Here is a 24,345-nt window from a genome sequence, read left to right on the forward strand (position 1 = left end):
ACAACCATCTTAAAGGCAACACAGATTTTAGAATTTTGGAATGAAAACTGTTTTGTCTGCCTTGTCCCAGTCCTCCCTTTCATATAATTTCTCTCCTCTGTTGTAAGATTATGAGAATACATAGTCAGAAATAGCACCCTTGAGATAATGTCCTTGAACTCCTACTAGCCTGTCACTGCCACCTTGGTGTCTTGTAAGGCACAGAAGAAGAGCAGCAGAGCATGGTTTCTGCACTAAAAGTAACTGGTTCCTGAACCTGACAATTAACAGCTTTGTTGCTTCCCAGCCAAGCACTATTACTCCTGTTCCCACGTTGTTTTCTCACTCACACCTTGTATATTACTTGCTTCTCGTGCAGGGTCATCCAATTATCCGGTAAGCTTAACAAAGTTCAGGCTGCAGGGAAAGAACATAACTGGATGCTCTGAACACTTCTAATTAGAAATAGCCTTCAAAGAGGTTGTTGCCATGAGGTGCAGTACTGTCCATAGTCGTGCTCCCAGTACATTCCTCTAAAGGAATAAAAGATATTTTTATTTCTGTAGTCACAAGCATTCCTGTCTACGTTCCAGAGCTTGGAAGGAGCAAAAGATAGCTCGCATTCCCTGGACCAGAGGGTGTGGGTGGAGGATGCCTCTGCCTATATGGTACACAGCCTCTATAGCTGTGATAATTAATTAAAACAGGTCTACTTAAACCTTAAGATGGCTAGATTTTTAAATACCGTCACTCATATGAAAGCCATCGTGACTGACAACCTTACTTTGCAACTGTAACTGCATTTTCCTAGTAATTGTATCCTTCATCCAAAACATAGTTAAGGCTTTTAATAATTTTGAGAAATCTTTTCATTTTGAAATGAAATTAGCATGTTTTTTCTGGATCAAGCATCCATCAAATCACCATTTGCTTTTAATTTGAAACTAAATGTCCCTTTAAAAATTAGTGCCTTAAAGGGAAAGCACAAGTCGTTTAGAAGTACCGTTAGACAGGATGTAGTACCCAATTGAAATGAAACCTGAGTCTGACATATTTTACCCACAATTTTTGAGAAGTTCTTGAATTATTATTTTTTTAATATCCTGAAAGCAAAGGGATTAAATTTAAAACTAATTTTTTTATTTGCTTCTGAGAGGCAGCTTACCCTATGAAATGTACTGTTTGTATGAACAGGTACCACACATCAAGTACGATGCTTCTGTCTGTATTCATAGTACTGTGATCTGGCCATTAATATTTTAGAATATGGATTCAATTTGCATTTGATACTTGCTTCATTTTTAATGTGCCTTGCTACTCCTGTTCAAGAAGTTAGCAAGCAAGCACTTAAAAGCACGTAGTAGACTTAATGAAAATTCACTGTTTGCCTAGGATAACAGCTAAATAAATTTTATTTGCCACATGTGACTCAGCAGTTCAGAACTACCAAGGCTGAGAGCTGATAATATCAGGTATCCTTTGGCCCAGATCCCTTCCCTCACGTTTGCCAAGAAGGTTTTGCTCCCTGTGGTTCTTTTCCAGCTGCTTGTCCATGTGGAGCTGGCTTCACAGTCCACGTCTCTCATCTCATTTTGGTGAGAGTCGGGGTGTTTCCTGCTAGTTTGGCCAAACGATGACATTTCACCCTGACACGCAGGCTACTTTCTGTCATATGCTTATACAGTTTCTTTCCTAAATTATGCATCTCCTCTAAAAGCTTTCCCTGCCTGGCTTCCCAGGAGGCAGCTTTGTATGGAGCGTGCGATGTCATGTCCTTTCAAGCTAATGACCTGTTGATTTACTCCAGTGTGGTTTCTTGGCTCTTCTCTTTTGTCTCGTGATCCCTGATTGAGAAAATTGTATTTTCTGTGTGTGTATTTTACCTTTAATTTATTTTTTTTAAAAAAACCACAGTAGTAAAATGCAAACCCTGCAGAGACTCTGCAAAGGTAAGTTATTTGTGCCATTTACTTCTCTGGATAAAATGAATCCATGTTGTCAGCCTACTAGGACATCATTACTGCTGGTTTGGGGAAGCTGGATTTCTCAAAGCAATGTTCATGCTTCATAAACAACACTTTTTTAGATGTGTCTGTCGTCTAAACTGCACGAGTATTTGCAGCAGCATGCAAATTATTTGTCTTTTCCAAAAGCTGATTGAAACCCTGAGTTTATTGGCAAATATGTCTTGTTCTTCTCCACTGGGTCCAGATGCTGCCAGAGTATTGCCCGTCAAAATGGGGGGATCGTTTATAGGGAAAAGGAGATGAAGTATATTCAATAACGAGAACAGCAAAAAAATCAAGGACTTCCCTGCTTTTATATCCCCAGTGATGCAGGTTTTGGTCTAGCTTGGAGATAAGTACAACTTTACCTGATGGGATTAGTCAGTAATTGAGCCACCAAACTAGCAGAGGAGGATATTTTCCCATGGAGAGGCCTTCCAGGACCCCTTCCCAAATCTCTCTGTGCAGTGTGATATGATTCCAGAGCCTGCCAGTGCTGCTCTAACACTGGAGAACAGGTTAAAGGCAAGACAGCACCTAGCACCATGTACCAGCCACCCGCTCTGCTCCACCACAAGCGTAGGCTGTGCAACAGAACAGACAGGTAAAGCTACAGGGTATGTAACCCTCCACCTCCGGGTGTATGTGGAAGTTATTTAGGTGAAAACTATGCAGTTTGCTGTCCCATTCCATCTGAGCACACAGAGCCACGTTCCCTGAGATGCCATGTCTTTGGTGGGCTAGAAGCAGGGCTCTCCTGAGCTTGCCCAGCACACAGGGCAAAGCCTACCCCAGTGTCTTTGGTGCCTATAAGTGAGCACAGGCAGTAGAAACAGTAAATGACGTGATTAATGTACATTGCTACTGGAGTCCCATTTACAGTTGTGTGCTAATACCAGAAGATGAATCAATTTAGTTGTTGACTGTCATCACTGGGGGCTATTTTTCAGGCGCAATGTGTTTTTACAACACTGATACAATATAGAGTGGAAAACTAGTCTCCAATAAACCCGTGAAGGGCTCAGCCGGTGAACTGCCGAGGTGATGAGTGTCTCTGAACCGCACGAAGTAGCCTATTAGCATCCATCAGGTTACAGTAACATTTTTTTTTTTTTGTCAGGAAAAAGGAAACCTTTAAAGAAATTTGGACTCCCGCAATCACTTGCTGTTAGTGACAGCAAACTTAATGAAGTCACCCAGGTGCTCTTCAAACTTTCAGTATAAGCAACCAAACGCATTTAGCATCAAATATCTGCCTTTCTGCTCATTCACGGTTGCAATGTAAACTGTGTCAGATGTGAGAAAGATTAAAGATCTAATTAGGAAATAACCTCATGCATATTTACTTGATTATGCAAGCACATTAATTACTGTATGATACTAAGAGTTAAAAATGTTGCCAAGTATGTTTAAGTACATACCTGGAGAGATAATTTTTGCTGGCTTTGTTAGGATTTTTATTTTGTGAAACTTTAGGAATCTGTGGATGACATTATATCTTTATCTCTAAGCTTCTGCAAAGAACTTCTGGATAAAAATAAGAGGTTATTCTACTGCCATGTTCTGTAATAGAGTAATGGTCTCTGGTTTTGTATACTTCAGTCTGAGCTTTGAAACCAAGCATGCAGAGGATCTTCATAGAGCTTGTGCTCTGGACTGCCACAGCAGCCAGTGGCAAGTCTGGTCCAGTTTGGTAGATGTGATGAGCTGATCAGCTAAACCCAAACCCAGACATGTCTTTAAATTTGATCCAGTTTAGCAGATACCTTGTTTTCTTTATTTCTGTGATGCATACACTTTTGCTGGATTGCTGGTTTGCCTTGAGCAATTTCAGAAGCAGGGTGGATTCCCCTGCCAGAGCTCCTCACATCTTACTGTTTCCATTTATTCTTGCCCCAGGAAATATGGCTGCAGTGTTGCATCATCTCAGATGTTTTCTCCTCCCAAGCACAAAATATCCCTGTACAAGCTTATTTGCTTTTCTCCCCCATGGTTACCCACCAAAGTTAAGTGAGACAGACATAGTGCTAAAAAAAACCACAGTAGTGCTGCAGTGTGTCTAAATCCTGTGTTAAAAATGAGCCATTGTATCAAAATACCCGTATCTTTAAAATCTCAGAGATGTCTTGGGAAGGAAAAGATTTCAAACCCTTTCTCTGAAAGCGTTTGAGAGCAAAGTGCTGTTGGAAGAGCTGGTTAGCTATTCTCCACCAGCCAGCACAGCTGACTCACGCATCTCGAGGAATTTCCACCTGCCTACACATGTCCTCATGGAGGGGAGCTCCGGCATAAGCCTCCACTTCCCCTTCCTGACCAAGCGGGTGGTTGGCACTGGTGTAAGAAATGCCTGACCTTCACCTCCTCTTCCTCCTCCTGCCCTGTTGTGCAGGTGCCACTGCGATGGCCCTGGCACTGCAGCCCCTGAGAGACAACACAGGTTCTGCCATCTACGTTAAAGATGTTTAAGGGTTTCATACAACAAATGGTTTTCAACCGTCTTAAAAGTTCACCTGGGTAATTTTTACCTTGTGAACTGCCACTGCATGTGTTTTCCCCATTATCTTGTGTTCCCCACAGTTATTTGCACATCCTGAGCTCTGCCAGGCAAAGACTGAGAAGCTCTGCTTTCAGCTATCAGGTTGTACAGAAATTTCCTTGGGATAATTCACTCTGAGCCAAATGATTGTGTAGACCATACTTCACAAGGAGCAAAGGGCACGTGCCAAATGGCTGTGGCCTCAGAAACCTTCGGGTAACGGCCGAACTGTGAATTTTGCAACACCACTCGGAGGCCGGTAGCTGCACGAAGGCCAAGTCGTCATACAGAACGCAGCAAGCACAAATTATACTCCCCCAGTCCGTGTTGCCTTCAGAGAGGGGTTAGTGGGGTTAGTGAGCTGTAGTTCAACTTCTCTGCAGGAATGGTGAGTTGTCTAGAGCTTGCCAAGCGTTCGAGTATTTTTTCATCCAAAATAACCTCTCATTAAAAACATTAATGAAATGTTCATTCTGTCTTTAAGTATAAAGAGAAATATTTTTTTCATTTAAAAAAAGAAATTCAATTCTGTTTCAGTAGCTTATTTTTAAAAATATCTAGGTAACGCTAAGAAGTCCCAAAGTGAGCTTTTCGGTGCAAAGCAAGGTTTGGTGAAAAGCGTTTCACATTGTGAACTTAAGGCTTTCATCACATTCATCTCTCAGGTGAGAAAGGAACAGAACCGGAAAGACCCACCTGTAGTCTTTAAAGCAAGAAACCTGAAATTAGTAACCTGATACCTGAGAAAAGTGTAGTAGATGGTAATATGATTAATAGATTTTAAGAACTTCTTCTTTTGATTAGTGTTGCATACTGTAGAGCGTCCAGTGGTGGAAACTCCATTAACAATATCGCTGTGAAATACACTATTTGTATGCTGATAACTGGATGCATTTCTGCTTGAAGTCTAATTTCAATCTTCCTCTTTGCACTTGCTGGATTCTTTGTGTGGAAAAAGTCTGTCCTTGAAATTTGGTGTAGGAAAAATAGATGTTTTATCTTCACATGGCACTTGTGATAATAAAAAAGATCTATAATGAGTCCTTGAATAATTTATGATAGCTGGAAGGTGCTCATACTTTTTATTGACCGTAAGACAGCTTCTAACAAACTTGAGGGCAAGTGTTTTTTCAGCATCTAAGTGAAGCCATCTCTAGATGTTCAAGCTATAGGGGAAGGTAAGGAATTCAATTGATTGCAGGGTCTTTTTATGTAATACCGCAGCAGTAATTTTTCTCTTAACAATAAATTTCCATGCTGTAAATGCTAAGCTGGAAGCTATGTTGCAACTGTAGTAAGAGTTTGTGGGAAGGAGGGTAACGTCAGACTGAATGGGCATCTTTTTTCTTTTTTAAAAGGTAGTATGTCTGTTGGGAGTGAAAATGCCCTTGAGATTTCACACACATACACACACGCACAAAAAAGTGAAAGTTAGCTGCTCAGGCCAGCTACCTCTGAAGCCTCACTGCTGTGACAGTTCATTATTTCTTCATTTGTTGCAGGAGAGAATTTTGACCAGAGTCCCTTAAGAAGAACCTTCAAGTCCAAAGTTTTGGCCCATTATCCTCAGAACATCGAGTGGAACCCCTTTGACCAGGATGCTGTCAACATGGTACGTAGAGAAGCTCTCTTCTCAAGCTGTTTCCTGATTTCACCTCTGAAGTAGTTCCTGGGTTGTTTACAACCAGCCCTTGTGATGTGATGAACAAGGTGCTTCTGCTGGGACTAAGAGCATGGACTGAGACCCACTAGGCATGCTGGTTGAAAAGATGCAGAGGAAGAAGTATTGTGCAAATACAGAATACTCTCAGGCACAACAAAAGTAAAATGCTGCATTTCCCTCATTATTTCTAATTAAGTCTAATGCATGATGAAACAAGTCTAAGCCCCATCTCGGTGAGTGGGTGAGAAGTGTGTGGTCACCAAGGATACATATCAACAGGTAGGAAGGAGGCAAACCAAGGAATTTTCAAGATACTAATAGCCATGTGGAATTTTTGAATACAAAACCTCTTGATGCTGCATATAGCAAGGGAGAGAGGAATCTTTACACAGAAGCTGGAACTTGCCTAAACCACAGCTTTTGTTTGGTAGTCACTTTTAATGGCATCTCTGCACCAGTGCATCTTCTGTACATCTCTTTGCTCTCAGCTAAATTTGATGTGAGTGTCTATGTGGCTGTCCCATGTGAACAGGGGAGGGAGGAGAAAATTTCTGGAGCAGGGGCAGTGATAATTGAAAGACCAATGATCAACTGGAAATTTTCCTAATGAGTTGATGTTCCAGGGATGTTTCCAAAGTCACCACAGCACTTGTTAAAACATGTCCTGACAAAGACAACAGATTACTGGTATTTGTGCTTCCCAGTACAGAAAATGCTATTTGTTGTGTAACTTAGAAGTAACCAGATGTTGAAACAGTAACATTATACAGTATTACTGCTTCCAGCTGTTTTCAAAAATGTGTATTGGGTCTAACTCAAAATTGGAAAATTAGGGAACCCATTACCCCCCAGTCTGGTTTAGATGTGTTTTGCATTTGAGGAGGGTTAGGACTACATACTAGCTACTTCAAAACAGAACCAACCTTGTTGTATGGTGCAGGTGTGAAGTCAAGAGAATCTCCTGGTCTTCACCCAGGACATGGAGTGACAGGGAACACATAAAACTCACAATAAAATGGCTTTTGCAATGCAAAAGTGCATTTGGAAGTTCCCTGCAATCATGAAGATGTACAAATCTGTAGTTCATCTCAAGTTCCATTGAATTTTATTGTTTAGCATTGTGCCAAATATTTAAAATGAAAACACAGGAGCTGGAAGTAGCGGTGACACAGAGAGCTGATACTGTGGCATTCACATGCATAGAAGGGCAGAGGCGAGCCTGCCCACTCCTCCTGCCTGCTGACAGCCGGGGATTTCTGTCCTCTGCTTCCAAACGTGCACTGATGGAGATGGTGCAGCGTTTGGGGCAGGTCTCCACATCACTTTGCTTATACAGAAGGCACAGAGGACGCAGAACAATGCTTCATCAGCACACTTAAGATGGTAATAACTCTGCTACCAAGGCTACTCACGCCTTTCAGCTCTGCCTTTGAAGTGGGGGTGCTCAGAGGAGAAGCAATGAGGGGTGCGCAGCAGGAATAGGGCAGCAAGAGGTTATAGCTGGAATTGCTGCATTATATGTCTCTTACATTACAGCTGAAAATGTCTAGTATTCATGAAATGTGATCATACAGGACAAAAATAGAATAGTAAAAACTGCAGGAGACCTATTAAAATAAAATAATTGAACTGAGCTGCATTCAGCTGAAACCATATAGCTGAAGAACACATCTTTCATTTGCAGTGTGTCTTGGAGGGAAAAAAAAAAAAGCATTTACTAACAGCAGCAGTATTTAATGGTCTTTTAAATCATCTTTTGGAAAACTTCTTTATTGTTTTGATCCGAAACATCATTTAAAGTAATATCCACCTCCGCAGAATCCCTTGAGGCAATTATTGGCCTTTCTGATCTTGCCTTGCTGTATTAGTTCTGCCTATGTGTTTGCTTTATGTGAGCTTCCAGAAGCAATTTTCCTCAGAGAAGAAAATGCATAAATCCTTGAACGTTAACTTGTGAGAACTCTGGCTTTGCTGGATGCCTAAGGAATTTCAATTGCCTTCTGAAACCATCCTGTCACTTTAAAAATAACCCCCTGAAGTCCCAGGCAATCACGCTGCCTACAAGTTGTGTTTTCCCTCCTTTTCAAAATATGTATCAAAATACAGAGTTCTCTTTAATAGGGAAGTATTTCTTCCCCCCACACTGCTTTTTGTGATTATCCCTGCCTAATGTCACATACTGTCTTCTGTGGTCATTCTGCAAGTAGTATGTTGTACCAAAATTAATTTCTCAGTAGAGAGGAAAGTGCAAGTTTTAGGAAATAAACCTCTTATTTTAGTCCTCTGGTTCATCAAAGTGTATAAATCTTAGCCTGTATTTTTGAAGTCCAAGGAAGCATTGTTCATTTCACATCGTGTACTCAAATGAAAGAATTAAAGGTTCCCCAGTGTAATTTGAAGGAGCAGGCTTTAATACAAACAAAAGCATCTTTCTTGCCACCCCCTCACCCATGGTGCATTTTGGGTATGGCGCTTGCTGCCATGGCATGTTGTGAACATGAAAAATATCCGGGGGCTTCAAAAGTGAAATAGAGGATCTAATGGAGAGGAGATGAACCAGTGCTAATGGGCAGTGGTCCAGAGGGGACCTTTGGTTCAGAAGTACCTGCAACTGGTGATGGCTGAGGGGAGGAGGGAGGGAGAGACTACAGAGTGTGTGTGTGTCTGTCTGTGTGTGTGTCCTGCCTCCATGTTTAGGAAAAGATAAAAATACCTCCTACCTATCAGTTCTAGAGATGGGGTATGGATTAGCTGACATCTTTGTCTGTCTTTGTGCAGCTTCCCTTTATTTTCACAAACCATGTTGATTATAAGCCTTATTGCAAGTATGGCTTAATTCCACATTTTTCTGCTGATGGATATGTTTAAAAATGAAAAGTGCTCTGGAAACCAGAATCTTGTCATTTGAGCAGTACTGTTGGGTAGTATGCTTTTATATAAAGATACAATAAAGGTGAACTGACTGCCGCCTTGCCGTTAGCCAGCCAGCTTCACCAGCAGGCAAAGCTTTCAGACCCTGTAACGTGTCCCAGGCTGCTCTTCCCCAACACTCTCCTGTGGGGTGTATGACAAACACAGACGAGATGGGGATTGATGTCTAAGTCACTAAGATGAAAGTTTTCATGCATTAACTGCAAATCTGAAGCTTTCTGTATTGCTGGAAAATGAGCACAGACCCTTCCTTTTGATCTTAGTTTCTTAAGTGACTCTTGGTCGCTTTTCCCTGCCTGGGTGCTTTCCCATCTTCCTTCTTTCTCTGCCTTTTCCTGTGTTCTCTTGTAGTTCTAACAACAGTGGCAGTCTCTGTGCCAGGGTGTTGCAGCCAGGGTTTTAAAATGTCAATACTCTGCATATGCGGGACTGTGGCTGAAACTTAACAGATGCGTGTCCCTTTGTGTGTTTATACTCAGTATATAAAGGGTGAGGGAGTAGTAATTAAGACTTGGGAGGAAATGTATGCAAAACAGCCTTCTGAAACTCTCAGCTGGTCTGAATTTCCCTGACGCTTATCTGTTCTTGATTGTACCAGTACATATAATTTGCTTATCTGGGTATTTTTCTGTAAAATGAAGAAAATATAATCTTTGATAGTGTTGAGATTAAAACCTATAATTTTGGCCTGATTGGATTTGATAAGACTATAGCAACCATTGAAAGCCCACACTCTTGAAATAAGTTTTTATTAAGCAAGCCAGCCAAAAAATGAGGTTAAGACATATTTATTTTGCAGAGTAAATTTAAATAAAGCGTGAAACAAGGATTTTTTTTACTATATACTTTATTAGAGAAGCCTTAACCATGGCACTGCTGTTGATGCCTCAATAAACACTATAAATCTTTTGAATGAAAACATGGCTGTTGTTCAAAAATGGTTCAAGCTGCAATTTCACGGTTTACATCAGCAAAGCCCATCAACTGAATTAAATACTTCTACCAACTCCAGGCTTCTTATTTCCCAACACATTATCTTTTAGAGCAACACCTTGAAGAGTTGTCCTAGATAACTTAGGGGCATGCTAGCATGTTGTGAAGTGAGCCTGGACCACTTGCCCAAATCCCAGCTGGCTGGTAGCAGCTTTATCAGGCTGGCGAATGATTTCTGCGAAGTGCACTGGTGAAGTCCAGGGTAGGGTTTGCCTGAAAATATATAATTATTTCTCTTGTCCTCTTCCACCATCAGAAGAATTTACTCCTGGTCAAGGTAAGACATTAGGAGATGCACTCAGTCATGTGTAGGTTCATATCCCTTGGGAAAGTGAGCTTCTGATACAGTGTTTTGGAACAGGAGGAGCACTTTGAAGGCTCTCCCTCTCTTCTTTCCTTTTATTTCTTCAGATGGGAGGTACAAAGGAAGCTGTAGTTCTTCATTTACAAACATACTGATTTAGCTAGAACATGAGGAGTTTTATGCTGATGTACATTCAAACAAGTTTTGCTGGATGTTTGTGATTTTGTGTTGGATGATAGAATTCCTGAGGAATGCCTGGAAAAATGCCTCGAGTTATCGCTAGGGCTATGTTTCAGAGAAACACACAGTGTAGTAGAATCACTGCAAAGGATTTTGCTGAGTGGTAAATCAAAAACTAGGCTTTCATAGCTTCTGTCTGTTTCCCTTTGTGGACCTCCCTGCCCTCTTCTTCCAATCTAAACTATTTTGTAGCACTTAAGGAAGAAAGTACATGTAATAGCTGTCAGTCAGTTGGGTTTTTTCTTTTAAGAAAATAAGGGAAGATCAAAGAATTTCAAGAAGTCTGTGTAATTTGATCAGTGGTATAAGATGCTTCCTTAGCTCTCTGATTTTAGAGTACGGTGAGCACAATACATGTGAATGACAATAAAACTGGATGTTTTTATATGATGCTTAAGTAAATGAGACGCATACTATTCAGTAGTGAAGATAATTTCACAAAGTAATGAAAAGGAGTTGTAATGATTTAATAGATAGCTCATTTTGGAGGCTGTTTTCATTTCTTCAGTCATGTCTACCTCTTCTTTTAAGCAGTGTCAGTCTTAGGCTGTATGCTTTTGGGCTACTTTTCAGGGGAATTATGTTTAAAGATAAATGGCTTGTTATGATGTGGAAAAAAAGAATGTGTCTGTACAGCAAAAGTAGCAAAATAAAATTGTAGCTTAGATAACTATATCTATTTCTTTTCTCTTTTTTTTAGCTATGTATGCCCAAAGGGCTGTCTTTCAGGACACAGGCGGATAACAGAGATCCACAGCTCCATTCGTTCATCATCACCAGAGAAGATGGCTCTCGTACGTACGGGTTTGTGCTCACATTCTATGAGGAGGTCACGAGCAAGCAGATCTGCACAGCCATGCAAACGCTCTACCAGATGCACAACGCAGAGCAATACAGCAGCGTCTGTGCCTCCTCCTCGTGCAGCATGGACTCGCTGGCCAGCAGCATCGACGAGGGCGATGCCACATCCCTCGCCAAGCTCCAGCGGTACAACTCCTACGACATCAGCAGAGACACACTGTACGTCTCCAAATGCATATGCCTCATCACCCCTCTGCCCTTCATGCAAGCCTGCAAGAAGTTCCTGATCCAGCTGTATAAGGCGGTGACCTCCCAGCAGCCACCGCCTCTGCCCCTGGAGAGCTACATCCACAATATCCTCTATGAGGTGCCCCTGCCCCCCCCGGGGAGGTCCTTGAAGTTTTATGGGGTCTACGAGCCCATCATTTGCCAGAGACCTGGGCCCAACGAGCTGCCGCTCTCTGACTACCCACTGCGGGAGGTCTTCGAGCTGCTGGGCCTGGAGAACCTTGTCCAGGTTTTCACCTGTGTTCTTCTGGAGATGCAGATCCTTCTGTACTCACAAGGTGGGCACTCGTCTGACGATGCACATTGGGTCTGTTCCCAGTGGGCAGTTCCTGGGCAGCTGCAGCCACAGGAGCTAATGTAAAGCTGTTGATTTTCAGCAGGTTTGTGAAATCTGAGGATGTAATGAAAAAATGTGAGAGAAATGAGTCTGTCCTACTGGAAACACTAAATAATTGTTTCCTTCAGGCAGTCTTGGTGCTGCTTGTTTAATTATGCATTGTATTTATCACTTGTGACAGCTAGCAATAGAATTCACTTAATTATTATCCTTACATTGCCCTTGATCATGCTGCAAGACAGCGTGAAACTAATCCTATCTTCTGCAAAAATGCCAGCAGAAAGTAATACATCTTGCAGAAGACACACTTGATACTTTCTTTTTGAGATTTCAGCAGCATATTGAAGTTTGAAATTTCCTGCCATCTGTATGATCTATATGTTCTGGTTAAAGCACTGAGAGTTTTTTAGCACTTAGAAGCTGAAGTTTTGATGCTGGGTTGGAACTGAGTGGAGTTACAGGGCATCCCTCATAGTCCTGCTTGAGAGATTTGGGAACTCTTCTGACAAGTATGCTGTACTTCTTTTTGAGACACTTAAGACTGCAGTTGGCAAACGCTAGCTACGTTGGCAGGAGCTGCCTGCACAAGGCTGTCCACGTTGAAGTATGCCAGCGAGCTTTTGAAAATCTGGCCTGTACGTTTTCCCTTCTGTTTGTGTCTTCCTGCAACAGTGCAATACTCTGCTACGAGTTTGGGGAATCTTGGCGTAGCACTGGGCCTGCTCTGAGGTTTTACACCCCTGTTATGTTTCCTACATGATATTGGTTGCTGTGGGTCAGGCCCTGGTGATATTTGGGTACCAAAAGGCATGTGCTGCAAATGTTGCAATGCACCAGAGTGCCCAAACAAGTCAATTTCAGTTTCCTGCTGACTTTCAAAGGGTTGTCCAGACTTTTTGCAAGTTCCTCTACATCTCATTGGATGCCCGTCTGTATTATCTGGGTTCCCCAATGGCTTCTGTGATGCTGACCCTGAATTAGTAAAATGTGCCTTCAGGAAACAGTGGGAGTGATGTGGGGTGGTCTCATCAGATGAGGGTGAACAACATGAAGCCAGGAGGTACACATACCTTTTAACAAAAAGAAGAAAAAGTGCTGAATACCTGGACTTCTGAAGAGATGTGATTCAAGCAACAAACAGCTTGAAATGGAGCGGAGAGGATGGGAAGTTGCCTAAAATGAGTATGGGTAACAAACCTTTAGGCTCCAAAAGTGAATGCTTGGGTTTGTCATATAAAAGAAAAGGTCAGTAAGTGTGTAATAGTAATAATAATGAATAAATGACTGAGAATGGGGGAAAACGTTCAGGGAGGTGGATGGAGGGTATTTCTTCTGCAAATAACTGAATTCAAAGAATTGCTAGTTCTTTGCAGAGCACTTCTCCACATGGACTCTGGGGGTTTGCTTTCAAGAGCCCAAAATAAAGGGCTTTATCTGCTCTTGGTTTGAAGTATGAGCAGAAATCCTGCTGTTAGTTTTGATTAGGCTGCTTTTCTCCTCCCTTCTGCTTCTGTGTATGTGTGCTTACCCCTTCTTCCTCAGTTTGAATCATGCTGCCTTTGCCACTTGACAGCGGGTTCAAGATTAAGCAGCAACACCACTGAAATGCCTCCCCATCCCTGCTCATCATTCCCACCCTGGTCCCTGCTTATGAACTCGCTGAAAACTGAGGTTTTTTGGTTTTTGTTGGGGTTTTTTTTTGCTGTAAGCTAGTAGCATTAGGAAAAATCTGCTTGTCAGATTACATTTTGTTAATATTTTGTGCAGATGGAGAGCAACCTGCATATGCATTACTTCTGTAATAGTCCTTGAGACAGATACAAAATATCCACTAAGTAATTACGACTCAGTTTTTAGTGCCACGAGAAGTTAGATAAATGTTTTTCTTCCAGTTACTGGCTATAATTTAAGGGTTTACTTGTTTGTTTTCAATGTGGTTTGTTTGAGGTTTTTTTTAAGAAGAATGAGATTGTGATAATTAATCGTCTCTGCCCTCCAAAATTCAGATATTTTTTCCCTCTCGCTCTATTATTGGTGAATCTAGGGATGTCCTTGACATGACCTTTACTTTCCTATCTAATGTAGACACAACTTGATGGCACATGGGGAAAAGCATACAGTTGTATTAGGGAAATTCTGTGATTATGTAAATAGCTTCATAATGCTGGTTCCCAGAGGTGAGGAATGTGGAGTGGAGGTCAAGTGCAAAGCCTCATTTTTGGCACATCCTGATAGCTGAGTGCTTGGCTAATTGTGCACTGCAGCTTCTTTTAAATTCAGTCTTGCAATTCCTAAAAGAAAGCAAAGCAGCTCTTTTCCTATTTGAGACAGAACCAGCCTAGCTACTACTGGAAATCTCCCTAAGCTTTGAGATCTGTCAGGGAGAAAAGCTCCCAAGTTCCCAAGTTCTGTCAAGGCAAAAAGTTTAGAAGTTTTTGGCTTACATACCTCTTGTTGCAAAGTAATGAACACGAGAAGATTTTGCAAATGTGTCCTTCCTTTCCTTTCTGCTTTTAAGAGGACGGACTCACTGGACCGTGTTTCCAGTGGCCTGGGCTTGCTGCAGCCTTCCCAAACTCAACAAGAATTTAAAGATGGTCTTGTGATCACAGGGTGCAATTTCAAGCAAAACATTATTCACCCAAAGTCAGAATTCCCAGAAATGTTACAGTACCCAAGAAATGAGAGCACTGGAACAAAACCTGCTTCAGTTCACCAAACTATTTCCATGAGAGGCTGCTAATAACATGTATGGGAAATGTAAGCTGACTTTTCTGTGGTTCTCCTAGCCCTCTTGGAAGGAAGCTTTTCATTCAGGCTTGCCAGAAATTTTGTTCCTGTTTTTAAAGAATAAAGACTTATTTTGGAAAGTTGAGTGACAATATAAATTGCCGCACAACCCTGATGGTACAATGAGCCTGCTGGCTCTCTGCTGAGAACTTTGAACTTCTCATTAAACATCTGTCTGCTAAAGGCAGATCACTTTTTGTGGCCAAGAAAGAGCTGAGAGGAAATGAAAACTGCAAACACTGGGAACAACTGGTCAAATGGCTTTAGTTCTTAACTTTATAGCCAAGCACAGGCAGCAGGCTGCCTGCAGGAAGGATGGTGGTCAGGTGGACTTCCACCTAGCTGGTGATAACAGCAGCAAAGGGCTGGCAGGAAGGTGGCATAGACACTGTACTGGCTTTTCTAGAGTGTCTTTTCTCTAATGAACTAGGAGTTGATGATGAAAAAGTTTATTTTTAACCCTGTAGCTGAGGCATAACATTTCCAGCAGCCTGAACAAAGGCATTTAAATGAGGAGGTGAAGGCGTTGGGTGACTTGATCCAGCTTGCCCTGGACATGTTCCCAGCATGATGGGAGAGTATCTGGCACAGCTGTGTGGTGGGGACAGGACCAGTGAGTAGCTGTTTGTACCATGGCTGCTACAGTCAGCTTTGGGTGCCTGGTTGCTCTGTTCGTGGTGTTTACGGGTGAGTGGTGTCCCGTCACCTGGGGGAAGGCAGGGTTTGTAGTGGACCGTAACTTCACTTTGCAGCGGTGGTGGTCAAGCAGAGGGGTGGAGAGACTGACATGAAAGAATCATGAGCGCATTTTTTGAGCTCATTTTTAAGCTGCTTCGCTCCCAAGTGTGTTGGACTGCAGGCAAATTCCTTAATCCTCTATTTCTCTCAAGTTTACATTTTAAACTTTAAAGCAGCCTGGTGCTACAGAGCTCTCACTGTGACTTTAGAAACCACAGCTGGGGAACTGTTGGTGTGGATAATTGTGTCCTTCTGGGGCAAAAGCCACTATGATCAAAGCATTTCAGTCTGAAGCTGTGAAACATCTTTGCAGCTTGGGAGCAGCGAACAGTGCAGCGGCAGCGGCAGCGTTAGGGCAGAACGCGGAACAAGGCAAGGACGGCTGGGTAACTGGCAGAGACCCGTGCTTGTGCCTAAATGGCAAGGCTGAAAAGACAAGCCCTTTACTGTTCATGGAGACAGTGTGGACTTCCAGGGAGTTAATCAAAATCTCTGTTGGTGTGTAAATGTGATAGACTGCTCTAAGTGCTGAATTTGGCCTGCAAAGGTGACACAGAAAACTGTACCTGAAAGCACTAGAAGCAGAACTCCTGTGGCTTCAGGTTACATCTTCCTGCATATAGACAATACTTTTGAGTTTAAATAGGGCCAGATTTTAACACTGAGGCTTTGAAGACCCCGGGGAGCAATTAGATACTTTTCCCCAGCTATTCTGCAGGGTGCAGTCTTTGCAATACTCTTGCAAATGCCCTCTATTTTAGTCAGAACACAGCTCTCCCATGTATCCATGAAGGTGTGCGGGTATCGTGAATGTCCAGGCTTCCAGCAGTGTCTGCTCTGTGATAGCTGCTACAGTTCCCCAAGGATCCAAGGATGTCTGCTGCAGGGAGATGAATTCAACTGTGGGCTCTGCGGAAACCTTGGCAATCCGTTTTGTACGTCTGCCTTTCTAGGGATTTAAACATGAGAAGGAATGTGTGGGTGAGACAAAGATAAACTTCTTAAAGCTTAGGCTGTTTCTACTCATTATAATTTTGAGCATTTACCAGGTTGTTTTTCAAAGGCCTTGAATAATTGCTTCTCAAAGATTGAAATATTCTTTGCATTATTATTTTTCAATCTTAGAAATTATAATACAAATGAGTATGCATCTATATAGTCATCGCCTAGAAAAAGATAGTGTCTGAAAGATCTTTCTTGCAAAGTCTGTTCTGTGGGATATTTTTTAAAATGAATACATTCATGATGTATTTGCCTTTTGAAATATTTTTACACCACATATTTACATAGAAAACTTCTGTTCTGCTTGTTATTTAAATAGTTGCCCCCCATGCTAGTATTCATCAAAACCAATGGGAAGCTATGGCAGAGAGCAGTTTGTGTGGTGACGAAATGTGTCTATATACGAAAGAGACCTGGGTTTAAGGCCTCAACAGCACCACAGTCAGAGGAAACCGCAGTGTGTGTTCCTCTGGAAATGAGACAAGTAATTGGATAGAATAATCAGAGAATCAAATACACTCTTTTTATTTTAAACTTAGGTGAAAAGGCAAACCCATTTTTTAATTCCAAGTTGCTCAGTTTTGTTAAATGAAGTCAGTATGGCCTGAAAAGTCAAATTTTTAAAGCATCTGGAAACAAGGAGAAGGAGCTAGTACAAGTCTGTACCACAGCCCCGCTCCTGTTTGTATTCGCAGTGTGGAGGAAGATTGGGCAACTGCTTTTAACACTATGCATGCACGCACACACCTCCTCCATTACCTCTCCAATTATTTTGATTGGATTTTATTATTTTCCATTATAAAACATGTGTACCTTTTAAGAACAGGGAGAAGAAAGTTAAATTAGACCTTTACGTTCCAATCGTGGCAGATGTCAGATAAACAACATGGCAGTCAGAAATGGTCTTGAGCAAAGCTGCTGCCCACCGGGGTCTGTGCCCTCCCCACCACCTCACTGCCCTGGTGCAGGGCTGCTGCCCACCGTGGAGGCTGCTCTGCCCCAGCAGCCATAGGGGTGAGCAAAGGGCTGCTTGTGTCATCAGGGGCATTTCCATCTGTCCTGCTGCCACGTTGTCAGCTTTGTCACAGGCTTTTACCCTGCTCTTGGAGGCTTAACCATGACGGTAATGGGAGCTAATTGAAGTTTTCCTGGGAATTAATACTTAAGGTTGCTCTTAATCGTAAACTAATTTATGCTGAACCACTGATGGCAGGCTGTGACACAGATAAATTGTATAAATGGAAATTTATTGAAGTAGAAGGGATTTTTTTCCATTAAGCATTTGCCAACAAGGGAAAATGGGAAGAACTGGCCCCAGTGAATATCAGCCTTAGGATGTTTCCCTTGGGCCAGAGCTGACCCCCAGTCTGAGAGGCTAATTCTTAGTTCAGGCAATTAGATGCTGGCTCGCCTTGATCATCGTGTTTTAGAAATCTGTTTTGAGATTTGCATAAACTGCCATTCTGCTTCTATCTTGTAACTCATGCTCTGTCACTCACTGGTAAATCCACTCTTCTGTTGGGGATAAAGGGTGTTGAGATGCCATGGGTTGTTCCCTCAGGATGATCTGCTGCTTACAACCCCACGTCACCACCCTGTCCTTGTTGCCTGAAGGCAGCACTGGTACAAGGTGAGTTCTGTAAGCATTTCCTGAAGGATTTTTGTGCATTTTATCTGAACGTTTCTTGAAAAATCTCCTGGTCTGGCTTGTCAGTCATTGTAACTGCTGGTATACAAACCAGATGAAAGATGGAAACTTCCAGGGTGCTTTGAAGTCTGCAACGCTTGTATGTGTTTCTTCTGTGGAGCTATTGAGACCTGATTTGAAAACCTTTGCTCTCATAAACAATTTTTGTCTCAAATGTGAATTTCAGATTCCCTCTTTCATCTGCAGTATGCTATATATAAACATGACAGATCTGAAGGTACCAAGCCCCTAGACAGGTCTCATAATTGTTGTGCACCATTCCTGACTCGCACTCAGAGCTGACAGCAAAATACTAATTTCTATTTTCCAGTTTTTCCAATATACCTGGCTCAGCTAATCCATATGTTGTTACAAAAAGTGGCAGTTGAACAGCAGTTGCTTATGATACTTTGGCTGAAGAGGTAGCGTGTGGAAAAACAATTAGTCATAAGAATGTTTTAAAGCTGGTTCAGGTGTTTCCCTCTGAAGAATTAGCTCTTATTCATGAAGGGTCATTGATTATTTTTATTTATTTGGTTTTCTCTGTTGATGGCTTTGCTTTGTTTAAAGCTATTGTTTAGAATTGTTTTGTTCCTTTTGATAAGGTACTCTTTGAAAACATCATCTGATTATCATCTTCCAGGATACATATTTAAATACGTGGCTTTGCAAAGCTGCTGTTATACTTTATGCATGTTCGAAAAGCAGTAGAGGAAAGGAAGTCGTGTCCAGGTAACTCATCTTTTCAAATCCTTCCAAGTGCTTTCAAACCCTATATAAAGCAGGACATAACAAAGAAAAGAAAGAGGAAGCACAGTCTTAATTTTTAAAGCATTGTACTGGATTTAGAAGATCCAGGCTGAGACTCCAGCTCAGTGGTAGGATTTCTACTTTACCTTTTGGTAGGTTACTGGAACAGAGAGTTGCAAAGCTGCCAAGTTATTCTTTCACCAGGACGGCTGGGTGTGTTGAAACTAGAGTAACAGTGCACTGATCACAGCAAGAGCATGGGTTCTGCTTTGAATGAGTGTGTGTGTGTGCTCTAACACACGCCTTACACTAAAATAATCCTGTGATTGGGCATTTGCTGAGAAGGTCCCAGGTGAAATTCTCTTCTGTTTGATTATGACCAAAGATTTGAACCTGTTTTGGAGGTAGCACCTGAATGAGGGAGGTTTTAGCTGTTCTGGGCAGGGATAACATTGATGTCCTTCTCCTTTCTCAAAGTATCTTGGTTTCACTTTGCTGCAGCATGGGAAGGATTTTGAGATATCAGACTCCTTTGTAGTGGGAAAAGTAATTTTTTTTCTTGAGCTTTGTGAATTGCTTAACACATCAGAGCTTCTATACCCTGTCCCTTAAAATGAAAGGAGAAGGATTATTTTGTTTCTCAGTCACTGTCTTTGTTTGGACTTTAAGCTCTTTGGGGGAGATATTTCTGCATGCAGAGTACCTGTTGTAACACTGTGCTGTTTGGTTATTGTCTTGTTATTGTATTATGGAGAATCAACATCAAGACAAATATTTGTCAAATGTTGTCCTCTTTCAGAAAAACATAGTGAACCGACGTTCAAATGCTGAAACCTTTGCCTTCTCCAGCACAAAATAGTGATTCATAATTATACAGGAATCTCTCAGGGTTTGCATTTTAAACATTACATTGTATCTTGTGAGCCATGTGAATATTACCAGACTTTTGTAAAGCAGGGCTGAAGCATGGTGCTCTTGCGGCAGAACAGCTGACCTGTGACGGAGTGGGTCCCCACTGTGATTACTTGTCCTGCACAGGCAAGTGAGATGCAGGGATTTAGCCAAGGACCCCTGGCAGATGCTGCCAGAAAAAAGGGCTGGATCCAGAGCCTTTGAACTCAACTTTGTTGCCTTCTTCAGTTTGGGAGAAGGTTATGTTTGAGAGACGGACCCGTGCCAAATTCAGCTAAGCAGTTGCAGTAGAAGCTGTAGGGGCCACTTTACCCTCGGATTATCATCCTTGAGCAGTTTCTCTTTGAAAATGTCCTGTGTACAAATTAGAGGTTTAACTCTGCACACGAAGAATCATAGAATCTTTTAGGTTGGAAAAGACCTTTAAATCACCAAGTCCAACTATTGATGTAGCACTGCCAAGTCTACCACTAAACCATGTCCTTACATGTCACATCTACACGTTTTTTAAACACTTCCAGGCATGGAGACTCAACCACCTCCCTGGGCAGCCTGTTCTAATGGTTATCCACACTTTCAGTGAAGAATTTTTTCCTAATATCCAATCTAAACCTCCCTTGGTGCAACTTGAGGCCATTTCCTCTTGTCCGGTCATTTGTTATCTGGGAAAAGAGACCAATACTCCCACCTGCCTACAGCCTCCTTTCAGGTAGTTGTAGAGAGCAATAAGGTCCCCCTTGAGCCTCCTCTCCAGGCTAAACAACCCTGGTTTCCTCAGCTGCTTCTCATAAGACTTGTGCTCCAGACCCTTCACCAGCTTCATTGCCCTTCTCTGGACACACTCCAGCACCTCAATGTCTTTCTTGATGTGAGGGCCCCAATGCTGAACACAGGATTTGAGGTGCAGCCTCACCAGGGCCGAGTACAGGGGGACAATCACTGCCCTTGTCCTGCTGGCCACGCTGTTTCTGATACAAGCCAGGATGCTGTTGGCCTCCTTGGCCACCTGGGCACACTGCTGGCTCATGTTCAGGTGGCTGTTGACCAACAGCCCCAGGTCCTTTCCCACCAGTCAGCTTTCCAGCCTCTCTGCCCAAAGTCTGTAGCACTGTGTGTGGGGCTGGTGTGACCCAAGTGCAGGACCTGGCTTGGCCCATCGGTCCAGCCTGTCCAGATCCCTCTGAAGAGCCTGCCTGCCCCCCAGCAGATCAACACTGCCACCCAACTTGGTGTGATCTGCAAACTTACTGAGGGTTCACTTGATCTCTGTGTCCAGATCGTCAATAAAGATAACAAACAGGACTGGCCCCAGTACTGAGCCCTGGGGAACACCACTTGTGGCTCTCTGCCAACTGAATTTAACTCTGTCCACCACCACTCTTGGGGTCCAGCCACCCAGCCAGGTTTTTACCCAGCATGAAGTACACCCATCCAAACCATGACCATCCAGTTTCTCCAGGAGAATGCTGTGGGACACAGCGTCAAAGCCTTTACTAAGCTCTAGGTAGACAACATCCACAGCCTTGCCCTCATTCACTAGACAGGTTGCCTTATCATAGAAGGCGATCAGGTTTTTCAAGCAGGATCTGCCTTTCCTAAACTCATGCTGACCGGGCCTGTCATTCATAATATTACAAGCAAAACTTGGCTTGCAGTTGGAGGTAGTTACCAAAGTCCAATAGTGATGGTGGGATAGAATCTGGAAGTGCTGTTTCCCTTGTTGCAGGCATACACAGTCTGCACAAACCCTGGCTTTTCCATCCCCTTCCATTCTTTCCTTCAGTCCTGGTTTTGTGTTCTGCCTCTGGTTTTTCTCTCTCTGGTTTGGGGAAATGGAGAAATCCCTTGTTTCTGTCCTCAGTAGCCACATAAGCTTCCTTCAAAGAATCTCTCCATCAAAGAAGACTTTATGCCTTACAGAATAGGTGTCTAACCTTGTACAGGCTTGAAAGTAAATAAAAAGTAAGTAACAGAGTTTCTTCCTTCATTATACAAATATCAAAAGAACAATTTCCAGATTTTTCTGGAGGAACCTGGGAACATCCTTCTCTTCAGTGGACATATGTGTTTTTTCTCTCTGCTAATGGCTAACAAGCATTGCTAGATGGTAACAATTAATTTGGTTATTTTTAAAAACAGCTTTCCTCATAGTAAATCAATTACAAAACTTGCGCTAGTGACCATGTTAAATACTACCAGCATCAAAAAAAGTCAGCGTGGATTTTGAGAGTCGAATATCCCTTATCCTAAAAGATACTTGCAACTATGCTGTGAAGACCTGTTATTTTACATGGCTGTGTAGATCAGAACAGACTTTGAAATTGTCTCACACATACTAAGACATGCTACCTTTTGTACTTGGAGGTTTTTTTAACCTTTAAAGTTTTCAGACACCAAAGCTTCACTAGTAGGTATTGTAAGTGAGTTTGTATAAGTGCTCCTCAACATGACAGCCAGTGGATGTGTATAATTATAGACCGTTGCACAGGGAGAGATTCATAAATAGCTGATCTGTAGCTGGGAATGGTTTTGAGGTGTAACCTTGAGACTGACTTGTATGCATGAAAATCATGTTGAAGGTTGAGTGACTAGCTATTAGTAAGACAAGATGAAAAATATTTTTGCCCTGCTGGCTGACCTTCTGCAGATCGAGGTGGGTTTTCCACAGAGAGTTGCTAGCAAGAAGGAGAACGGGTTATGCAATTTGTTGTTTTAATTTGCATATTTATTCAAGTGCATCTTCCCAGTGACCTCTTAATAGCTGAGCAGCGTCAGATGACAGTGCTTTTGCTGTTGCTGATGTCTGCCAGGGTATCAGGCTGGCTTGTTCAGGAGACAGGGCGGACCAGGCTGGATTCCTACGCAGGCAGAAGCAGTCAGTGGGGTTAAAGGAAAAAAACCTTCTTACCTGGCTCATAACTGGAGCGTTCATACATATATCTTTAATTTCATGGAGTGGGGCAGAGAGGCTAGGAGGGATGAGCAACAACCCAAGTGTTGCCAAGGATCTGGGTCTGGCCTTGGTGAGAGTGAAAATCTTTTCGTTGCTCAAGCCAAAGCTTGTGAGACTTGCCTGGCACAGAGGAGAACTGGGTTTGGGTACAGCCACAGAGGAGACATCCCTGCTGCCACTCGTGCTGCTTACTGGTGATGTAACTGTGCACTGAAGCTGGGGGAGCAAGTCCTTTTGCAAACAGCAAAAAGAAGCTTTCACAAGTAGTGGGGGCCCAGGATGGGAATCGGAACTGACTCCACACCTCATGCAAGTTCAAAGCCACTTAAGAACTTGTGCTTTGGTGTTCCTGTCTTTACTGTTAAATGAGATGTGCTGCTTCTTCATGATAAATTTAGATTCCCAAGGAGTTTGGGTTTAAGTACTTCCATGTTCTTAGAAATTTGGGGGGCATTGTTATTAATGCAAAAGCTGTTCTAGTGTGGAGTAGAAGCAATCGTCTGGTTTCACATTCACCAGCAGCAACCACCCAGCAGTAGCAGTCTTTACCTGTTTTGTGATGGATTGTCTGCAGTTTGAGATTCACTGTAGGAATGGCCATCTCTTTAATACCAACTTGTGTTTTGTGGTTTTTTTTAGTTTTTTGTTTTAAAAAACTTGTGTTCTCAAATTTTGATTTCCTCATTTATATTAATAACTTGGATGTGGTATTGCATCGTGCCAGCTGCATATTTGAGAAACAATTTGCTCTTATCCAAACTCTGAAATGTTCTTGCAGCTCAGCTGGATCAAATTAAATTAAATTTTAATTTAAAAAATAATGCATGATAATGCATGAAGAAAAACATTGCAAAGCAGTGAACTAGTGGATTAAACACAAATTTGGGAAAATAATGCAATATAAATACGCTAGCTGTACAGAATATTTTTGAGAACTGGATTTCTGTTAGGCTTCTGTTTGGATTTTATTTAAAAGCAGTGGTTTTAAACACTTAGGGAGTGTAAACTTCTGCTGATAATGTGGCCAAGAAGAGTCTTTTGAAAAGTACACTCAACCTTAGGAGTATTAGCAAGTGGAGCAGAAGCAGACAGGCAGGAGCAAACAAGAAACCACAGTGTTTCCTCGATGTTCACTTCTTTCTCCTCCTTTTCCTTGGAAAAATACATGCTTTTTATGGTATTATCTGCACTATAGAGAGAACTTTTGGTATCCTTTTAATAAAATAATTTAATAATAATGAAATAGACCTAGATAAGATATGAATATTTATGCTCAGCAGTTTCTTCCTAAGGGTAATGAGTTTTGATAAATTAAATAATGTTTAAGGTTTTTAAATACTGTCTTATTTTCAAAAGAACATCTTACTGTATAAACATGGATTCTGTCTTGTTTTGTCACTGATGTCCTTACCAACCAGATTTCAAAAGCAAAACA

General features: G+C 42.1%; 1 protein-coding gene across 5 annotated transcripts in view; it reads left to right on the forward strand.

Moving 5' to 3' along the window:
- DENND5B (DENN domain containing 5B) overlaps positions 1 to 24,345 on the forward strand; it is a 118,841-nt gene that overhangs the window by 49,617 nt on the left and 44,879 nt on the right. For all 5 annotated transcript variants that reach the window (XM_037388961.1, XM_037388957.1, XM_037388959.1 and 2 more), the window contains 2 exons: positions 6,024 to 6,133; positions 11,353 to 12,019. In XM_037388961.1, the coding sequence (XP_037244858.1) occupies positions 6,024 to 6,133; positions 11,353 to 12,019 (777 nt within the window). The remainder of the gene's footprint in view (positions 1 to 6,023; positions 6,134 to 11,352; positions 12,020 to 24,345) is intronic.

The sequence above is a fragment of the Falco rusticolus genome, chromosome 5, assembly GCF_015220075.1.
Source record: "Falco rusticolus isolate bFalRus1 chromosome 5, bFalRus1.pri, whole genome shotgun sequence".
In the NCBI taxonomy this organism is placed as follows: Eukaryota; Metazoa; Chordata; class Aves; order Falconiformes; family Falconidae; genus Falco; species Falco rusticolus.